Genomic DNA, 19,518 nt, shown 5'->3' with positions numbered 1-19,518 from the left:
TTGCTGCAAAGAATAGACCGCATATTCTTCTGGTGCTGGTTCTGAATAGGACATCTTGTTTACACAACGTATTTGCTAAGCGACAAAAAAAAACAATGCATATTCTTTTGTGAGGTGGACCTAGTTTAGAGTTTGGCACATGCTCCAGATTTTAGCGGCTTGGTCCTGCCAGATTCCCTTCGCCTCTCATAATAACGGCTAAAAGTAATGAAAACACCTAAATGCTAAAAAAAAAACTCACCGTGAGCATGCTGCTGCAGCTCACACCGAGAGGCAAGTCGCAATCTGTAAGGTAAGGCTGTATGTGTGACCGCCCAGGCGAACAGGAATATCCGGGACATCATGCGCGCGGCTGCAGCAGCTGCTCAGGTGGAAGAAGCTATCCACGTCTGTCGGCAATGGCGATAAGGGCAGGAGGTGTAGAATAATGAGGAGCTCTCATGGTGTACGGGGACGAGGGGGTGTAGCTCAGCAGTAGAAGCTAGTCGACACCCCTGATGATGATGACTGTGGGCTCGCTGGACGACGCTGCGGCCAACGGCAGGCAAATAAAATGGTCAGAGTCGTGGCCATGGGCCATGTGAGCTCATTTTCATGGGTTGAAGATGAAAGAAACAACAGAACAATTAAAAAAATTGGGCCACAAATGAGAACACCATACTGATACAGAATTGGCCCATGAGCAAGGAAAGAAACAAGCCCAACAAATAGAATTGTGCAACTCGCCCAAATCCCACGACGAATTTTAAAAGTTCTAAAAAACTGAATTTGAAAACAACTCCCAACATATAAAAAAGAATAAGAACATAAGAGAAATTCATATTATTGGTTGTTAGAAATTTCACATAACAATTCGTCTCGGCACCAATCACGAGGCAGGACCAAGCCTGTAGGTTGTTTTGTCAAATAGATGAACGTGTCAACTAGTGCGCTTCTAGTACTACTAGTAAATTGAATGTGCAAAGCACGTCATTTATATATATAAAAGCATGAAAGCAATACATTTCAATACTTATTTCCTTTCCTAGAATCATATCGGACACGATCCAACTTGGTTCTTACCCCTCTTAGAATGTTCTCCATCTCTTTTTTATTACAGAATCAGATAAGCATGTGAAAAGATGCTTCTAGAATACATGAGATGATGAGTTAGGGGTTCAGTTAGAAGGCAAGGTGGCAGAATCCTATGAGTAGAAAACTTTATTCAACAGATTATAATGCTTCAGTTTGCCATCTTTCGACCATTGGATGGAGCATATCCAACAACTTAATATTTGAAGTTATTGACACACTATATAGCAGTACAGACACTACTAGTTCGAACACGACACCACAAATTTTACCCACTATAGTCTCATACAAATGAATTATTTTCTTAAAAAGGGCATGGAAGGAGCTAGAAACTGCATTGCATTACCTGTAGTATAGAGATACAAGGCGGTTTACATCATGGCCAATTTATAAGTAAAAAAAATAAGATGTGTTTGTCTCTCTATCTGTCTTGGGGGGGGGGGGGCATTTTTTACCATCCAATGAATAATTGATTGCTTTTAGGCATGGACCATGGTTAATGTAGCTTTCGTTTCTTTTAAATCTTGGCATGTGGATATTTTAGTGCATGTGGTATCATGTAGCTTCTTTTGCTTTTGTTATATTATGTAAAATAATACTAATACATATGGTTGGGTGCTATGCGCTTAAAGTGCTTCCTTCTCAAAGATATTGTTACTTCTCACCGTTTCCTGCGTATATCACTAGGTTCCTGCCTCTGGGGGTCTATCATCCGCAAGACCGGACATGCTTTGTGCGATATCGGTCATGAAACGTGGGTCATGTAGCACAAGCACATTGGACTTCTCTGGATTGAAGGATTCCCGTGGTCTTCTACTCTCACATGGCACCTGTTTGGTTGGAGTTGCGGCACATTTTGGAAGTAAGGACGGGACAATACAATCTTGGTTTTTCAAAAAAAAAAAATTTGGGGGGGGGTATAGCAAGGAATTTTCTTTCTTTTTAATCTTGGCTGACTAATACAATTATTTAATAATATAGATATTTTACTATATGTAGATGCGCCATGTGGCTTCTTTTGCTTTTGTTTTAATAATGTAAGAATATTAGTAGTACAGACGGTTGGGTGCTTTACGCTTAAAATTCGTGCCCACATCACTGGTTCTAGCCTCTAGTGGTACATCTATCATCCGCAAGACTGGACATGCTTCCTGTGATCTCGATCACAAAACATGGGTCCTGTAGCACACACATCGGACTTCTCCCGCTCAAAGGAGACCATGTGGTCTTCTCCTCTGGCATGGAACAATTTTCATTGGAGATGCAACACATTTTTGAAGAAATGACGGGGTATGCCCAAGGCACGTATCCAGACCATGGTTAATGTAGGTTTTGAATCTCTTAAAAATCTTGGCTGATTAATACAAAAAAAATCAATAGTGTAGATATTTTAGTGTTTGTGGATGCACCGCCTGGCCTTTTTTTGCTTTTGTTTTAATTATGTAATAATAATTACTAATACAGATCGTTGGTTGCATGCTTTACGTGTTTGACTGTAACGGCTGTGCATGCTAGCTTGTATTCATGGTGCTGCTGTAAGGTTTTGTCTCTTCATGCTGGTGCTGCTGTAAAGTTTTGTCTCTTCGTGCTGGCAGTGGCAGGTACCAATGCAGATGAGTGGTAGAGCGTACACGTGTCTGCTTGATTGGACACCCTCGTCTCTCACCACGCTCTGAACTCTCTACTTCTCTAGGCGAGAGCTTGCTCAGAACTCTCACAACGCTCCTCACTCTCTAGGCCACAGCACGCTCCGCGCTGACGAGCACGCGGCGGCAATGGCGAACGGCGACCAGGACATGGCCACCGACGAATTGATGGAGACGGAGGGGTTGAAGGTCCTTGCCGTGGACGACGACCCCATCTACCTCCATTCCTTGACGCAGATGCTTCGGCGCTGCGGCTACGAAGGTACGTCATCGTCCGGTCCGTCCATCTTGCATCTCTTGGCCACAGTTTGGTCTTCGTTTCCTGACCGACGGCCACCACGATCCGTGCAGTGACGGCCAAGCCGTCACCAGCAGATGCGGTGAGGGAGGTGGAGAAGAACCCGAACAGGACCGACTTCATCATGACGGTCGTGCAGACCCGGGGGCGAGGGATGGACGGCTTGGGCCTCCTCAAGCGTCTCGGGAAACGTTACCCAGTCGTACTCAGTGAGCCCTCGAACATGTCACACATATCTCCATGTTCTACCTTGTTTGTAGGTGTAGATCTGATAGATGTGCTGGCACACTTTTGTGCAGTGTTCTCGGGCGAAGAGAGCATGGAGACGAGAATAAGGGGAAATCAGGGGGGCGCTTGCTACTTGCTGGAGAAGCCCCTACACGACACGCAGATATACTTCCTCTGGCAGCACCTTGTGCGATGGAGGCTCAATGCCGCCGCCGCTGCCACGACAAACGCTAACCCTCACCACAGTCTGGGTGTTCATCTGGATGACTCGCAGAGGAAGAGAGGGCAAGGAGTGAACGATTCCAACAAGGGCAAGGGGGCCTCCGAAGGCGGACTGCAGCTAGGGACCACAAAGAAGAAAAAGCTCGAGTGGACTGCAGAGATGCACGAATTGTTCGTCAATGCAGTCACCCAGCTAAAGACAACAGGAGGTGCGTGAGATACATACGAAATGCATGCATGGTCAAATACATGATACCTACCTGTGGACCTTTTTTATTTCTCCATGCTTAGCTGTTTTGTTATTAATAAATGGAGCATGCTACATAGTCTATTTTTAATGAGTGCTCACTATATGTTTTAGTAGTACTATAAGCTGCATATGCAAGCATCTGCACCTTTGTTTTAATGTAATACTAGATAGACATGCGTGTCAACTCTTTTCTACGATCTGTTAACTCTATTGAGTGGTCTCTCTCGGGGTAGGGACCGGTGATAATCACCAGTAGCTCGTTATTGAGAGTGCTCTCTTTTGAGCAAGCTGTATATAAAAAAGACAGCTTCTATGTATGTGATGCACAGGGCCGGGCCGGCAAATTCCGGGGCCCTATGTGAAACTAAGGGGCCCTATGCGAAACCAAAAAAAGGGCCCTATCTTACTAGAAAAAACAAACTAAGGAGCAACTAGAGTGTATATATATATCTCGCTAGCAGCAGACTATCTGTTTTGAAGTTGTGAAGCACCCGAAGGATGAAAGCATGAAGCACCTGGAGTCGGTCGCTGATCGATCCGACGAGGTGATGATTCTGGAAGTTGCATGCAGGAAGTCAACAGCGCAGCGGCCTGAATTTCTTGCCGATCCATCCGACGAGACGAAGGCGGCGATCCCATTTCCTGTACGCAGGCTATAAGGGCATCTCCAGCCGTTCGGTCCCCCAGAGCGCCTAAATAGAGCGGCCTGGGGGCGTGCCGGCGCTAGTTCGGCCCCTGGGGGCGACCTAGCGCCTAGTCACGCCCCCACGCGCTGGCCTCAGGATGCAGGAAATTTAAACTTGGTCGTTCCCGCTCTCAAAAGGCGCCGCAAATCCGGCGATCGGACGTAGTCTAGCGTTACAAAAAACAGAGCGCCGCCGCCGCAAGTTCGCGTGCGTAATGATTCACTCGGCGGGGTTGGCTCCAGGCGTTGACGGAGTCGGCGTGCGCGGGCTCGGCGGTGTCGGAGCTGCTTCGGTGCTGGGTTGTGTCAGCGCGGCTTCGGCACTGCTGGGCGGCGACGTAGAGGCGTCGTTCGGGCTTGGCGTCCGTGTGGTCGTGGGCGTCGTCGGCGTTATCGGCGGTGACTGCTTCGCGCCGCTGAACTTCCACCCTTCACTCGGTGTTCGACAGGCCCGGTGGCTTCGATGGCGGCGCCCTCGGCTTCCTCTGCTTCGGCTGGACCACACCGCCAGTTGCGTTTGCCACCGCGCGCGGCATGGCGTACTTCTTCGGCGGCATGGCGGCAACTGGAAGGCGAGCGGGAGGGGGTTTGGCGGGAGAAAGGGGGAGAATGGCGGGAGGAAGGCGAGCGAGCGGGAGAGATGCGAGGGAAAAGCGTCAAGAAACGGCGGGAAAAGGCCCTCGGGTCGCCTCCAGGACGTGCCCACGCGCCTTTTTCGCTTGTGCCGGCTCCCCAAGCGCCCCCCAGGGCGTCGGGTTCGGCCTGGATCCGCCGGCACCAGTTTTGGCCCGAGTCGGTGAAAAACGAGTTTCTGGAGGCACGACTGGGGCTTTTTTTGGCGCCGGCGCGGTAAAATCGCTTGAAAAGGACCTGTTGGGGGCGCGGCTGGAGATGCCCTAACGACGCCATCGTGACTGCTTTTGCGGTTTTGCCTTTTGGCTTTTGCAATCGATCGAGTCCACGATCCCGTTTCTTTTTTAGGGACCCACATCCCGTTTCCGTCTTTCCAATCGTGAATGATCGAGCAGCAGCCTGGATCCATGCCTCGACTCACGCGGAGCGCTAGCGGTCAGCGCCATGTGAGGCCTAGTGGCTAGTGCTCTGAAACAATTTTTTCTTTTGAAAAATACTAGGCATGTATAATAATTTTGGGGGCCCAAAATGCGGGCTGCATAGTCCGCATACCTATGGGCCAGGCCCTGGTGATCCATATGAGTAGTATGGGATTGTAGGCTTGAATATATTCAAGCTTGGTTGGATGACCATAATTATTTCATTAGTAGTCGCAGCATGGTAACTCATACTGAATCGATGAGATATGTTTCATTGGAGGAGATGATGGCTCTGTTAGGTAGTTCTCTCGACTTGGGTTGTAACACCTCGTCGTCCCTTTCCTGCCGGCCCACCCCCCCCCCCCCCCCCCCCCCCCCCTTGGGCCGCATGTGCTCTCTCTCAGCGCTTCCCTTGCTCCCGGGGCCCTTGCCACATCCCTAATCCACTCGCTTAGGCTTCACCGCCCATTCCTGTCCTCCTTGGTTGTCCATGTCCGATTGTTTGACCACCAACCTATGCTTAATGGCCCAGTCGGTACCTCCCTTCCAGGGGTTCGTCCAGGAGCATCTTCTCTCCCTCGTTGGCCCATCTGGTTTTGACGTCCTGGCCATGCTTTGGCTCCCCCCTTCTTTGATCACCGCAACCTCCCGTTGCGTATCAGTGCACCGAAATTCTAGATTGGCTTACCTCACACTGATTTACCTCACACCAATTTGGGAGAGATAAGTGTTTTGGAGAATATTGCCGCTATGGTCAACGCCATTGGCAACCCGTGGGCCCTGGTGGGCAATTTTAACTTCGTCTGCGACCCTATAGTGCAGAAAAATGACAACTTCAATGGCCACCGACGCCCTCACTTCAATGATTAGATCAACACCACTGCTCTAGTCAAGCTACCTTTGTTCGTCTGCCTCAAAACTTGGTGAAATCAGTAGCCCCCCGCCCCCTACTCGTGAAGATGGATATGTTCCTTGTAAACAACGATTGGTGCTCGATCAAGCCAAACTCTGCCATCACCTCCATTCCGCCCCTTGCCTTCGGCCACATCCCTATGATCCCCACCACTACTATGGTGGTTCCATGTGCTACCATCTTCAGGTTCAGTGAATAATAAGCTGGGTCCCTTGTGTTTCAACGTGGTTGTCTCTGCTGCCACTACAGCCACTTTGGCAGAGTCCATGACCTGCAGCGGACCAATTTTCTTACCTCGATGTCATCATGAAGAACTGACACATCAAGGCCCTTTTCCTTGACCGCCTGGAGGAGAGACATGCTCTCTCTGACCCTAAGTTGCTCTTGCGCTCTCCCTCGTGCAACACTCCCTTGCCCTCCATGAACACCGCTCTGTGGATTTTTGGTGGTAGAGGAGCAAGATCTATTTTTGCAAGTTTGGGGATGAGAAATCAAACTTCTTAATGCCCATGTGTCAGCTTTATTCCACAAAAATCAGACTGCCTTCCTCGATCGTAACGGAGTCAAGCACCGCGCCCATCATGACACGACATGCACCCTTCATAACCCCCCTGCTCTTCATGGCAGACACTCTCTTTGATGCCTTCTAGGCGGCGTTGCTCATGTATCTGCTCTCTGCCTCCAAGCTCAAGGCCGGCCTATGACTACGCGAGGCCTTACGTGTTTGGTTCAATTTTTCTCAAGCATGCATAGGGGTTCTTTGTCCCCGATGTTATCACCCTCGCAAAATGGTTCCACAATCATGAGGCTTATTATCCGGCATCAACATATCCTTCATTGCCCTCCTACGCAAGGTGGATGCTCCCACCTCTCTGGAAATTTTTTGTCACATTTTGTTTCAATGCCGCCCTCGAAGACGTCGCCGTGAGTCATGATGTCTCACTGGGAGCCTCTCATCTCTTTCCTTGTGCATTTTAAGCAGACATGCTTTCTGGGTAGACGTGGAATGTTTGAAAATTTCATCCTCACAGCAGAGATCGCCCAATACTTCCAGAAGCATGGTGCGCTGGAAGTGGTGCTCAAGATTCACTTCAAAAAAGTGCCCAGTTCCATTTCCTGGGTGGCACCTGGTCACCCTTCCTGCTGGCGATGGTGGGTTTAGGACCTCAACAGATTGAGCCGGTCCACAGTCGTCCTCAAATGGTGTCCCGGGCAATTGGATCGCCTACTGAAAAGGTATTCATCAAGGGATCACGTGTCCCCTACCTCTTCATCCTAGTTGTGTATGTTCTCAAGTGCCTCTTTCTCACCATTGGTGCCAACAACGGCCACCTCCACCCCCTCGTCCCATTTGGTGGCATGCCCAGTGTTGCAATATGTGAAATACATCTTCACGGAAATCACTGGCCTCACCCTCAACTTTGATAATTGCATGTTCGTTCCTCTCAACGCTGCATCGGAAATTTCCGAACAACTAGCTTTTTGTCTTTGGTTGTCCGGTTTTTAGCTTCCTGCAATAGACTTGGTCTTCCGCCCACTTCCCTCAAGCTCCGGATCATCGACCTTGGCCCTCTCAGTGTCCGTGTAGACAAATGGCTCACTTGGTTGTATGGCACACCGCTCTCCTTGGTTGACAAGGGTAATCTTGTCGACGCCATCCTCACCACCCTACCCACCTACATCATGCAGTCGATGTAGCTTGTCAAGGGCTTGCTTGCCACCTTCGTGAAGTGATACCAGTCCATGTTCTAGTAAAATGACACTGGTGTACCTTGTGCCAAGTGCAATGTCATCTCGACGGAAATCCACGACCCTTGCCAGCGTGGCAGGCTGGGCGTGTGTGACCTACATCTACAGAATGCCCGCCTTCTCATGAAACTCCTCGCCCTCATTCATGCCTCGCGTTCCATGATGTGGCATGTATGGTTCAGGGAGCACTATAGGTGGTTGGACTCACGTGATCTAGGCGAATCCAATCACATGGACACTTCTACCTGTAATGCGTTACTGGTGTTGCTGCCACGTTCTCGTGACTAAACCATCTATATAGTTGGAGATGCGAAGCGCATGGCTTTCTAGAGTGACTTATGGTGTGCTGAGGATACTTTGGAGGCTCGTTTCCCTGTTCACTTCTTGCACCCTATCCCCCAAAAGCATGCATTGTGGCTATCCTCATGTGTATTGAAGACCAATTGCTGCCCATTTTTTCCACAGCCATGCGCGCCGAGCTTGGCAGCTTGCATGCCGAGTTGGGGAAGATGTCACTCTCGCCTAGGGTGTCGGACCGCTGCGTCATATGCCCCTCCAGTGCCCCATTCACAGCACATGATGTGTATCAGTTAAGCACAGGTACGCCCCTAGAAATGTAAATTCTTCCGTTGGTTTTTCCATTATCAGCGACTTCTCATCTCCACCACGGCAAAATCATTTCCAATGCAACATATGTCTTTTGAAGTGGTGAAGAAACCCTGAAGCACCTGCTCAAGGCATGCATTCATACCCATTGGCCGCTGGCCATCCCTATTGCCACCACAGTGGAGGTAGTGCGCCTCGTCAGCACCCTTGACCTCTCGGATCACCCTGTCGTATACTCCATAGTCTGCCTCGCAATCCTCTAGAATATTTGGGTGAGCCGAAACGCCAAGGTGTTCCGCGACTAGCTTGCTCCCCTCTCTATTGTTGTGTGCAACATCGCCACCGATGTCCTGTTGTGTCTGTGGTGATGCTTGCGTATGATCTAAGAATTTTGGGTGCAGTGCTTCGCTTCCTTGCCCTAGTGCACCGTTCATTGCCCTGGCACCTGCTCGCTTGTCAGCATCCTAAAACCCTATAGCTCTGATGTTCTGCCATGATTACGACTAATGAAAATGTTCATTTCGGCTTTCCCCCTCACGACCTTTCAAATAAAACTCTTATTGAATATCTTCTATTTGATTAGAAGTTCAATTATTTATACGAACTACTCTAATTCTCAAATAAGGCATGTCTATGTGTTAGTCATCTCTTCTTGCAAGCCACAAGAGTCTAGTTTTTTCAAGAAGATCACCATGGAGAAAGGATTTCAATCTGAATACATTACTTCAAAGCATTACAACACTACACCCTTGACATCTCTTTTACGAGGTCACTAGTCAAGATACATAGGTTATGACCTTATAGTACAATGCTCATGGTACCCTGTAATGAATATGCCATCCAATCATGGAGATCAAACTGCCAAATGTGATGTATATTTGTGGAATTGGGTTACAAGGAGAGGGTGCGTTACTTGTTTGTTGCAAGCAATATATGTGATTTGAGGGCAGTTTGGGAAGATCAAGTTTTTGGCCTGCTAACTAATCAAGGTGACACACCAATTCTACTTCTTCATTTTTGGTAACGGGCTACCTCATTTTCGTAGATGAGAAACTTTTCGTCATCAAGGAGGAAGCTACATAGAAAGTATCTCATCCCCGCAATGACACATGGGCATGATGTAGGCGACATGTGCTAAGGGAGTCATGACCGCCATGACGTGGTTCACAGTGCCATCACCACTCTTGGAGGCCAACTCACTTCGGGTTACCAATGGCCTCTTGTGTGCTGATTTCAGTGGAGGTGCTACATGGCTGCTACCAAGGACCTGCTACACATGCATCAACATAACAAGTGACAAGCTCACTGATGATGTCTAGGATCATGAGCTAGATTCATCCATTTACTTGTTACTAAGCATAAGATCGAATTGCTGGAGAATTTGTACATTAGAAATTTTACTGTTCCCCTTTGTAGATTGGCTATGCTCAATTCACATCCAAAATTTTAGTTGTATATTAATGAAGGCTTGAAATTCATTGATGGCTTGGTAGTTGTGGTAGCTGTCACCAGGAGAAAATTTTGAATGCCACACATTATCTACGTTGCAATAATACAACTGGAGCTTAGATAATTGAACCCTTAACAGATAACAAGGTCATGAACGTGCAACATGGTCGTGAGGTCATGGTTGTGCCAGCCTATGGCCTCAACGGGATCGCAGACGTGCGACACCGCGGTGGGAATGGCGACTAGGTGAGCACGGTGGGAGCTAGATGGATAGAGCAAACTAGCACAAGGATGATGAAAAGAGGAGATTGAGGTTTTTTCCATGTATGTACATTATGGGCTGAAATTTCTCATTAGGCCTTTCCAAAAGAAGAAATTTGTTTGCTATGAAAAATAGGGAAGTTGTAGATTTTCCTAATAAATCAATGGTGAGATTAGATGTGTACCGCTCTATTCCCCTAGCGGTAGGGGGATGGTAAAAAAACTCATAATAAAAGCATGTAGATGTTATAACTTTACAAATTGATAAAATTAAGGAGGGTGGAGGTTGTACATGGAAAAAGACTACCTAGATGGTGAACATGGCAACCATCACCACAAGAACAATCACATGTAGTGAAGGGAGTTATTTCACATGCAAGGAATATCAAAGATAAAAAATGAAGCAAGAGCCCACACCTAGAACATGAAACTCAGTACAATGGAAGGAATATTGCCGTCGTATAGACTTGAGCTTGCACAACAACAAAAAGATGTTCTTAAAGACAAATTAGGAGCAAGAAATTTGAAAATGACGACACCCTGTGGTACTGCCCCACAATATTACTACAACAACGAGCACAAAGACCAATGTCAATGTTTGGGAACCATGCCATTAGTATCACGGGTAGAACAAGCTCATGTGTGAGCAACAAAGAACCATGCCATAGTGGAACCTGGGCATGAGTGGGAAGGTGTAGCTCCATGAGCACACCTCAAAGGAGGTTATTGATTCTATGGTGGTTCCATTGAGTTTGGCACACACACATAAGGAGTATATGAAGGGACATTCGAAATTTTATATAGTGGCAGGCGTTTTGAGTTTAACTTTCTATACTTTTCTTGGGAGACTATTAGTTGTTAACAGCTAACATGATTTTTATTACCACCTTTGGGTGGTGCCATGACGTACCAGCTTCCAATACCTAAAGCAGATATCTCTTTAAGACCCATCTTCGATTCATAGATGTACCATTTTTATGAATACTTCTCCCAAAGTCTTGCAGCCCATATGATTCCACTTTTAAACCATTTCTATGCACATAATTTAGTTTCAAAGGATTCAATACATTTGATTCATCATGGACCCATCATTTCAAAACAAACACAATTTTCTACCATATTTTGGATGGTACAATAGGGTACTAGAAGTATAGTACATTCTCACCTAAAATAGATACCTCTTAAGGATACGCCTTCTGATGGAGTACACTATTACTGTATATGAACTTTTACCCTTAACGCAGTTGCCCATATATCCATGCTCGGGGACCTATTGTACCAACACAAATAGCTTCCTCTAAAAGTATTCGATGTGATACAATAAGCATGACCCCAAATGGTTCGTACATGAGAGTCAACATTTGTTAGTACATCAAGGAAAACCTATACTACATTATGTCGTAAATATTTAAGTTCGTATATCTCAAGATATTACTAGTGCGGGTGATGGTTAATTACTCGCTTTTTTTGCGGGGGTGATGGTTAATTACTCATGTTCCACAGCTTCTAAATGTTCCTATGACCTTGTACTCGCCTAAGTCAATATTGGCCTGATCTCCTCAGGGCAAGCCTATGCAATATCCTAGTCTTGTGCTACTTTCTTCATTGCAATGGAATTTAATAATCCAGTCTCTATCATTTGACCTTGCCATGGAAAACTTTTTGGGGTGAATGCACTTCCACTATACTATTAATCTAGTACATGCGGAACAAGTAATATACACTTATTACAACTCCCTAATAAATCAACGATGGAATTATATGTGTACCACTCAGTTCCCTACTAGTACGGGGTATGGTAAAAAAATCTCATAATAAAAGCATGCAAATGTTACAACTTTACAAATGTCTAATTAAGGAGGGCTGAGGTTGTACATGATAAAGGATTGCCTAGACGATGGACATGGCAGCCACCACCACAAGAACAATCACATGCAGTGTAGGGAGGTGTTTCACATGTATCATCGAAGATCGAAGATCAAAGATGATGCAAGAGACCATACCTAGAACAAGAAGCTCATCACAATGCAATGAATATCACCATTGGATAGTCTTAAGATTGCACAACAACAAAAATATGTTCTTGAAGGCAATATAGGAACAATAAATTTGAACATGAAGACCCCAATATTACTATATCAGTGAGCACGAAGACCAATGTCAATGCTTGGGGTGGGTGTTCCTTCCACTTGGACCCATGCCCATTAGTATCATGAGTAGCACAAGTTCATGTGTGAGCAGCAATGAACCATGCCATGGTGGAGCCTTGGCAAGAGTGGGAAGGTCTAGCTCCATGAGCACACCTCAAAGGTGGTTATTAATTCTAAGGTGGTACGGTTGAGTTTGGCTCACACACATAAGGAGTATATGAACATACATGGGAAACTCTATATAGTGGCAGACGTGTTGTGTTTGACTCTCTACTTTTGTTGGCAACTATTAGTTTGTTAACAGTTAACTGAGTTTTCTTACCACCTTTCGGTGGTGCCACGAGGTACCATCTTTCAATACCTAAATTAGATATCGCTTCAAGATTTCTCTTGGATTCATAGATGTACCATTGTTACGAATACTCTTCCGAAAGTCTTGTAGCCCATGTGATTCGACTTTTAGATCATTTCTATACAAATAATTTAGTTTCAAAGAATTCAATATATTTTATTCAGCATGGACCCATCATTTGAAAACACACATAATTTTTGACCATACTTTGGATGGTATGATAAGGTACCAGAAGTATAGTACATTCTCACCTAAAATAGATATATCTTAAGGACACACCTTCAGTTGGAGTACACTACCGTTATATATGAACTTTGAACCTTAATCTAGTTGCCCATATATCCACACTGGGAGACCCATTCTACCAACACAAGTAGCTTCCTCCAAAAGTATTCGATGTGTTATAATCAGCATGGCCCCAAATGGTTCATGCCTGATAGTCAACATGTGTCAGTACATCGAGGAAATCTTGTAGTACATTATATCATAAAAGTTTAAGCTCATATATCTCGAGATATTACTAGGGTGTGATGGTTAATTACTCATGTTCCGTAGCTTCTACAAGTTCCTGTGATACTATACTCGCCTAAGTCAATATTGTCTTGATCTCCTCGGGGAAAACCTACACAACATCCCAGTCTTGTACTAGTATGTTCATTGCAACGGAATTTAATAATCCAATCTCTACCATGTGCCTTTCTCATGGAAAATTTTGTCAGGTGAATGCACTTCCATTGTACTACTACCGACTACATTCAGAACTAATAATATACACTTATTACAACTTCACCATCAGTTGGAATAGCAGAAGATTTGCTACCAAATTTCTCCGTCTATCACACTTCATCTACATTCCCATGGTCAAACCATGAATAAATAGATAATTCGCTTCTCTTAAAACATTCAAGTCACTAGCTTCGACAAGGAGGCTCGCACATGGGAGACAATGAGCAAGTTAAATCAAATAAAAGACTAAAATATCCGAGTATTCAATCCAATGGTCTTAAAATATAATGAAGCCACTAATGTTACCAAGGCTACACTACATTGGTAACTTATGAAAGTGTCTACGACCTACAACGACAATTGCAATGACACACTTGGGGTATTCTTTGGGTACCTAACTTGATTATCCTAGCTTTCTTCATTGACAAGTATCTATCAAACCTCTACTATATGCCCCCACCTTGCCGAGGTAGTCACTATGTAATGAATACGAACTTCCTACCATATTTGGGTGGTACAATGCAGTACTAATAATATAGATATAACATATAAATAAAAATATACACCTCTTACCATACAATATATTTGAATAGATATTAAAATGGTATCAACTTTGCCCATCTACGACCTCTTCGTCACCTATATCGACAATACAAGTGACAACCTTGGAGTGAACAAAGGCAGCTTCCTTGCTTGCACCACTTTGTTCATTGACAAGCCCATCGGGGCTTCATTATATTTCGTCCAACTTTTCCACAGAAAGTGTTGGTTAGAGTAAGCTCAGTTATATACCATGTGTATGTGGTACCATGAGTTATCAACAATATACTAGCATTCACAAGAAGTGGATATCTTGTTAAGATCTACTGTTTTATAAGAATGTATACATAAATGATATGAAATCTTTCCCTTCCATCATTTTACCCCTATGTTCCAACATTTGGGACATGTCAAATCTCATGAGGAGGTTTTCCTAAAAGTACTCAACTTGTTGGCTTCAGCATGGCACCAATAGTTTGTGCATGAGAGGTGGCAAATAGCATTACATCGGATAAAGGCATGAGCACGGGATATCATTTCATGGTTCACTTATATTGGGAAGTCATTTATGTTCTAGTTTACATGCCATTTTAGAACTTATTAAAGTGCCAATCCTTGCCCAAGTCAACAATTCGAGTGATACCCTTGATGTGAGCCGTGGCAGCTACCCTATACATAATACTTTCTTCATTGCAATGGGAGCAGGGTCTCCAATGTCTATCCTACATGTTTCTCATAGAGAGTGTTTAGATACAAACACTCAAAATTCTACCATTGGGTGGAAACATGACGCACCATTAGTTCAATACATTCTCGTCTAAAATAGATACCTCTTCAAGATCCACAAATGGTTAGAATTGTGCAAGAATTGTTATGAATTTTGTCCTCTATCTCATGGCAACCATGCTTCCACCTTCGAACTACATCTAATATCGCAAGTAGATTCATCTAACAAGAACTATGCATTGGTTTCGACATATCATGAAGGTTCGGAAGCCCGTACGGGGCACATGTGCAGGATGTGCAACTGCACAGGGCCCCCCAAGAAAATGGGGCCCCAAATTAGTTTTCACTACAGCCATTTGTACATGAAGAAATTAGCCAATTCACTCCGGAACACAACGCACTAGCTATTGAGAGTATTTACTCCTTGATAAATCTGGACAGGTCTTTTGGTCTTCTCTCCTTTGATTACTTTCTGGGAGACGCATGCCTTTTTCACTCTTTGCCTTTGGACTTCTCAATGGCAGCATTGATGGGACTACTTGTTGATGTGATTTTTTTTTCTAAATTGTTACTACAATATCACTTCAACTACCAAAGGACCACAGTCATTTTTGGTGCTTTCATTTTAAGAAAATGAAAAGGAGGGGAATTATTTTTAAAATGTAGCACTTCGGAATTGTGCTTGAAATTCTTCAATGGAGATGAACTTGAAGATTTTGTGGAAAAAGTTCCACAAAGATTGGTCGTTGCAACTAAAATACATATTGGTAGATATTAATTCATAATTTTACACAATTTTTTGCACCACATAGATCTTAGAAAAATTGTGTTGCGTATATGGTAAATTAAAAAAAAACTTCTTTCCCGAACGATTTTTTCTTAGTGACCGGACCTGAACTTTGATTTTGCACTGGGCCCCCAAATTCTCAGATACGGCCCTGAAGGTTCCCATATGAGGTACTTTAGGAGGCATTACGTTGAACCATGGGTTATGGAAATCATGTGATGGTATGTAGGCCACAAAAAGCCTCTCGTGTTGCCTATGCCAGTTCAGTTGTTCATAAAAAGTTTCTACATACTCCTCACCTAGGTAGACAATGGAGATGAATTGCCATGTGTGAACTTGGGAAACTTCCCAACTTATCCTACTTTCCTCATTGAAATGGGAGTCGAGATTTCCATATCTATTCTTCGACTTCTAGATATTGGGCGATGAGCGGTGAACACATAATTTATACCATACTGGAGTACCAAGACTAGAATGGTTGAATGCCATCTCACCCAAAAATATATACATCTTTAAGATCGAACAGTTTTTATAATATAAGTAAGGTGGTAATCAACCAATCTCTTCAATCTTGTCACCCTATGTGTTCGTCCTTGTAGACCATGCCTAAACACATAAGTGGCTCCATCTAAAATGATTTGACAAGCTGGCGTCAACCGGCCAGACAACTTGAATTTGAGAGGTGCCATCCCCAATATTGCAATGCATTGATTTTAGCACTACAAATTGCATGTTGGTTCACGTAGGGGGGTAGTGGAGGCACAATGGAGTTAGCAAAAAAGTTGCATTTGTGTATGTTTGATAGAGAATTATAGAGGATTACGCTATTGTAAGGAGAGAGAGAGAGAGAGAGAGAGAGAGAGAGTGTCCAAAAACATTATAGCTAATTAGTTATACATTTCCAGAATATCTATCACAAACACACGTAGGCAAAATCAGTTTACTCAAATACGAAATTAGTCTAGTTCATGTAGAACATTTTTATCCTTTAATTACCTCTGTATGTGCAACCTAAATTATGTTATATTTGACATGATTTATTCATTTTTTAACCGAAAAGTTTTTCTTTTTCCCCCATGTATAACTTATCATCTGCGAGTCCATTAATGCATAACAAATTCATTGATTCTATATCTTTGTCATTTTAAGCCTGTATTTGGACAAATATAGATAAATACGATAACACATAACATGCATTTTTACCTCTATATCACATTATAAACAAAATGATATTGTGATTCTATGAACGCTTGTATGTTGCTGAAATTTTAGTATTTTAGTTTTCCATGTGCAATTGCATATTTTAATATTTTAATTTTATTATAACAACAAATTAGCTAAATAGTGCTAAATTGTGCCCCACCAAATGCTATAGTGTTGTTATATCCCGAGATAGCATGCTATTTAAAACTATGATCCCTTGACATATGTAATACTCGTTGCATGCTTTATTTGCATTATTTTCCTAGCTCTGATCATTTAGATGATTTCTTCTTACAATTGGCATGGATAGTCAAGGGAATTTTTAGGGTGAACTTAGTATGATAGACCTGAAATAAATAAAGCATGTGTTTGTGATTTTTCTATCTTTCTAAGCTATGGCTACTTGTTATATTTGTTTCTTTTCTAATACAGACGACACGCCAAACAATATAAGAGAATTTTTGGAGATTGATGGCATATATGTAACTACAGCTCAAGTCAGTAGCCATCTGCAGGTAAGATTTAGACTACCTAGTCGATGTTTCTTCAATCTGAAACCAACTATCAGATCCAATTTATATGATCATGACATAAATTATCAGAAATTGTACCCTTGTAACCAAGCACCAATTTATTGATGTTTTCACAATATTTGAAATTTCAGAAATACAGAAGCGACCACCGTACTGGTGGGTTATCAACCATGCCAAGCTCTAGGCCATCACATTCTAATAGTACTTCCAAGAACTATTCGGAATCTCAAGAATGTGAGGGGAGTTACAGAATCCATATGAGATCCCAGGGAGCAAGAGATATTAACCAAACCAGCTGGCTCAGCGGTGGTGCATCACAAGTTGACTATGGCGTTCTTGGAAATTGGAACCAAACAACTAATCTTGGCGCAGGTGCTGCTTATGGTCATGGTTATTATCATGGTAATGGCATTGGCGACATAAATGGTTATGATCATCATTATGGTATTGTCAGTGCTAATGATTATGGTCAGCATTATGGTAATGGCAATAATACATCTTATGGTTATCCTCACGGTAATTCTAGTGATAATAATTGTGGTAATGGTAATGGTGGTCGTGGTGGAGTTATAACAAGTGGAAGCATGGTAAGTGCGTCATTGCTATCCAACCTAGCACCACCAGTACAACATGGAATGCGTGCAGATGCTTCTGCTGGTCAGGCCAGTGTAGTGCATCCTCAAAACCTTGACAGAGGTTTTTTAAACTGGGCCAACACTAGTTCTGAAACAGCCGGCACATCAGGTGGAGGTGGTGTAGTGACAGACAGGACGACTCATGGGCTAACTATGGAGGAATAAGAAAACCTTATGAAGCACTAGGTACGTACTGTTTTCTATATTTCCTGCATGGATGTTTTTGTTTCATTGTCCCTTTCCAAATTTGACCATTTTTCCTGTACCCTTGCACCCCATTCCATTTACTACTCGGGGGGGGGGGGGGGGGGGGGGTAGTATTTGTCCCATCTTACCGTTTAGTTTCAATGGGAGTAACATAACGACCATTCACATCCATTTCCTTTAATTCGGGGTGCATTTTCAACCGAAGCTACTGGGCAAATTTCTTCTCGAGGGCCAATGTTTATCAGCCACCCTCAGGCCCACTGTTAGCTCCCTCTGCCACCCTAATCTGAGCTCATCATCCTTGCTGCCACCGTGCCCTGTCGCTTTGATGTCTCTCTCGGCTCCCTTCACCTCCATTCGTGTGTGTCTTTCCTTGGCAAGAGCGTTGCTGCAATTTTTTTACTAACACCTGTAGCATGTGTGTGCATCTATGTAACATTTTAACATTATTTTGTTTTATCTGAACAACCATGCAGGTAGTCAAATGGATTAATGGGTCTTCAAATCACAAAAATGTAAGTTTTTGATTTCTTTGTGTTAATACAAAATTTTACCAAAGGGAGTGAGCACAGCTGAACGACAATTTTACTAATCATTAAGAGCTTTCATTATCTGCTCCTTAATCTAAAACCTGATAGCTCCCTCAACTGGAGTATGATAGGTTCACAGTGCAGCCTGAACTTTTTCAGAATTCAGGGCTTAAGTAAAATTTAACTTCCTGTAAGATTTAGGCGACTTCTGAGCTAGTATTCATTATGTTTCTTGTAAAAAACAGAAGTACGAAATTCAGATTACTGATTGTTAGCATTTATGTTAGATTACACTGTTAAATATGTATGTGTGTTCCAAATTTCTGAATATTTTGATAATTTATTTTTTATGCAGTTAAGGGAGAAATTGATTGCACCAAGAGTTTTTGCATGAATGAGATTGGTGTTAAGTCTAAACCTGAAGATGGTGACCTAGTGATGGACAATGATGCAATCTTACTGGATGCTACCCGCAAGAGATTATTACCAGTTTGAAAAATTGTGTGATCATAGTATACTGTTGCTGGCTACTTTGCTGATTTTTGTTAAGTACTTGAGTGTTATTACAAATTTCTCTCAAAATAAAATATTTCAAAAATAAATATCATTCAGTCTCGATTTTTCAATTGCAGTGGATATATAACAATCTTGGTTCATTCCACAACATTTTCGTATGTCTCAGATAAATAAAAAATAAAT

The 19,518-nt window shown here is 43.5% G+C and overlaps 1 protein-coding gene across 1 annotated transcript; it reads left to right on the top strand.

Annotated features, from left to right (window-relative positions):
* The first annotated feature begins 2,768 nt into the window (after positions 1–2,768).
* Positions 2,769–19,421, top strand: LOC125516343 (uncharacterized). Its single transcript, XM_087528466.1, has 7 exons — positions 2,769–2,979; positions 3,069–3,224; positions 3,315–3,674; positions 17,347–17,429; positions 17,579–18,268; positions 18,766–18,804; positions 19,175–19,421. The coding sequence occupies exons 1-5, from the start codon at positions 2,847–2,849 to the stop codon at positions 18,245–18,247; spliced, it is 1,401 nt and encodes a 466-aa protein (XP_087384592.1). The 5' UTR covers positions 2,769–2,846; the 3' UTR covers positions 18,248–18,268; positions 18,766–18,804; positions 19,175–19,421.
* Positions 19,422–19,518: the final 97 nt, after the last annotated feature.

The sequence above is a fragment of the Triticum urartu genome, chromosome 6A (genome assembly GCF_056163025.1).
Source record: "Triticum urartu cultivar PI428250 chromosome 6A, HENAU_Tu73, whole genome shotgun sequence".
Lineage (NCBI taxonomy): Eukaryota > Viridiplantae > Streptophyta > Magnoliopsida > Poales > Poaceae > Triticum > Triticum urartu.
Note: the sequence above shows the minus strand (reverse complement) of the source record. Positions and strands in the feature narration are given on the sequence as shown.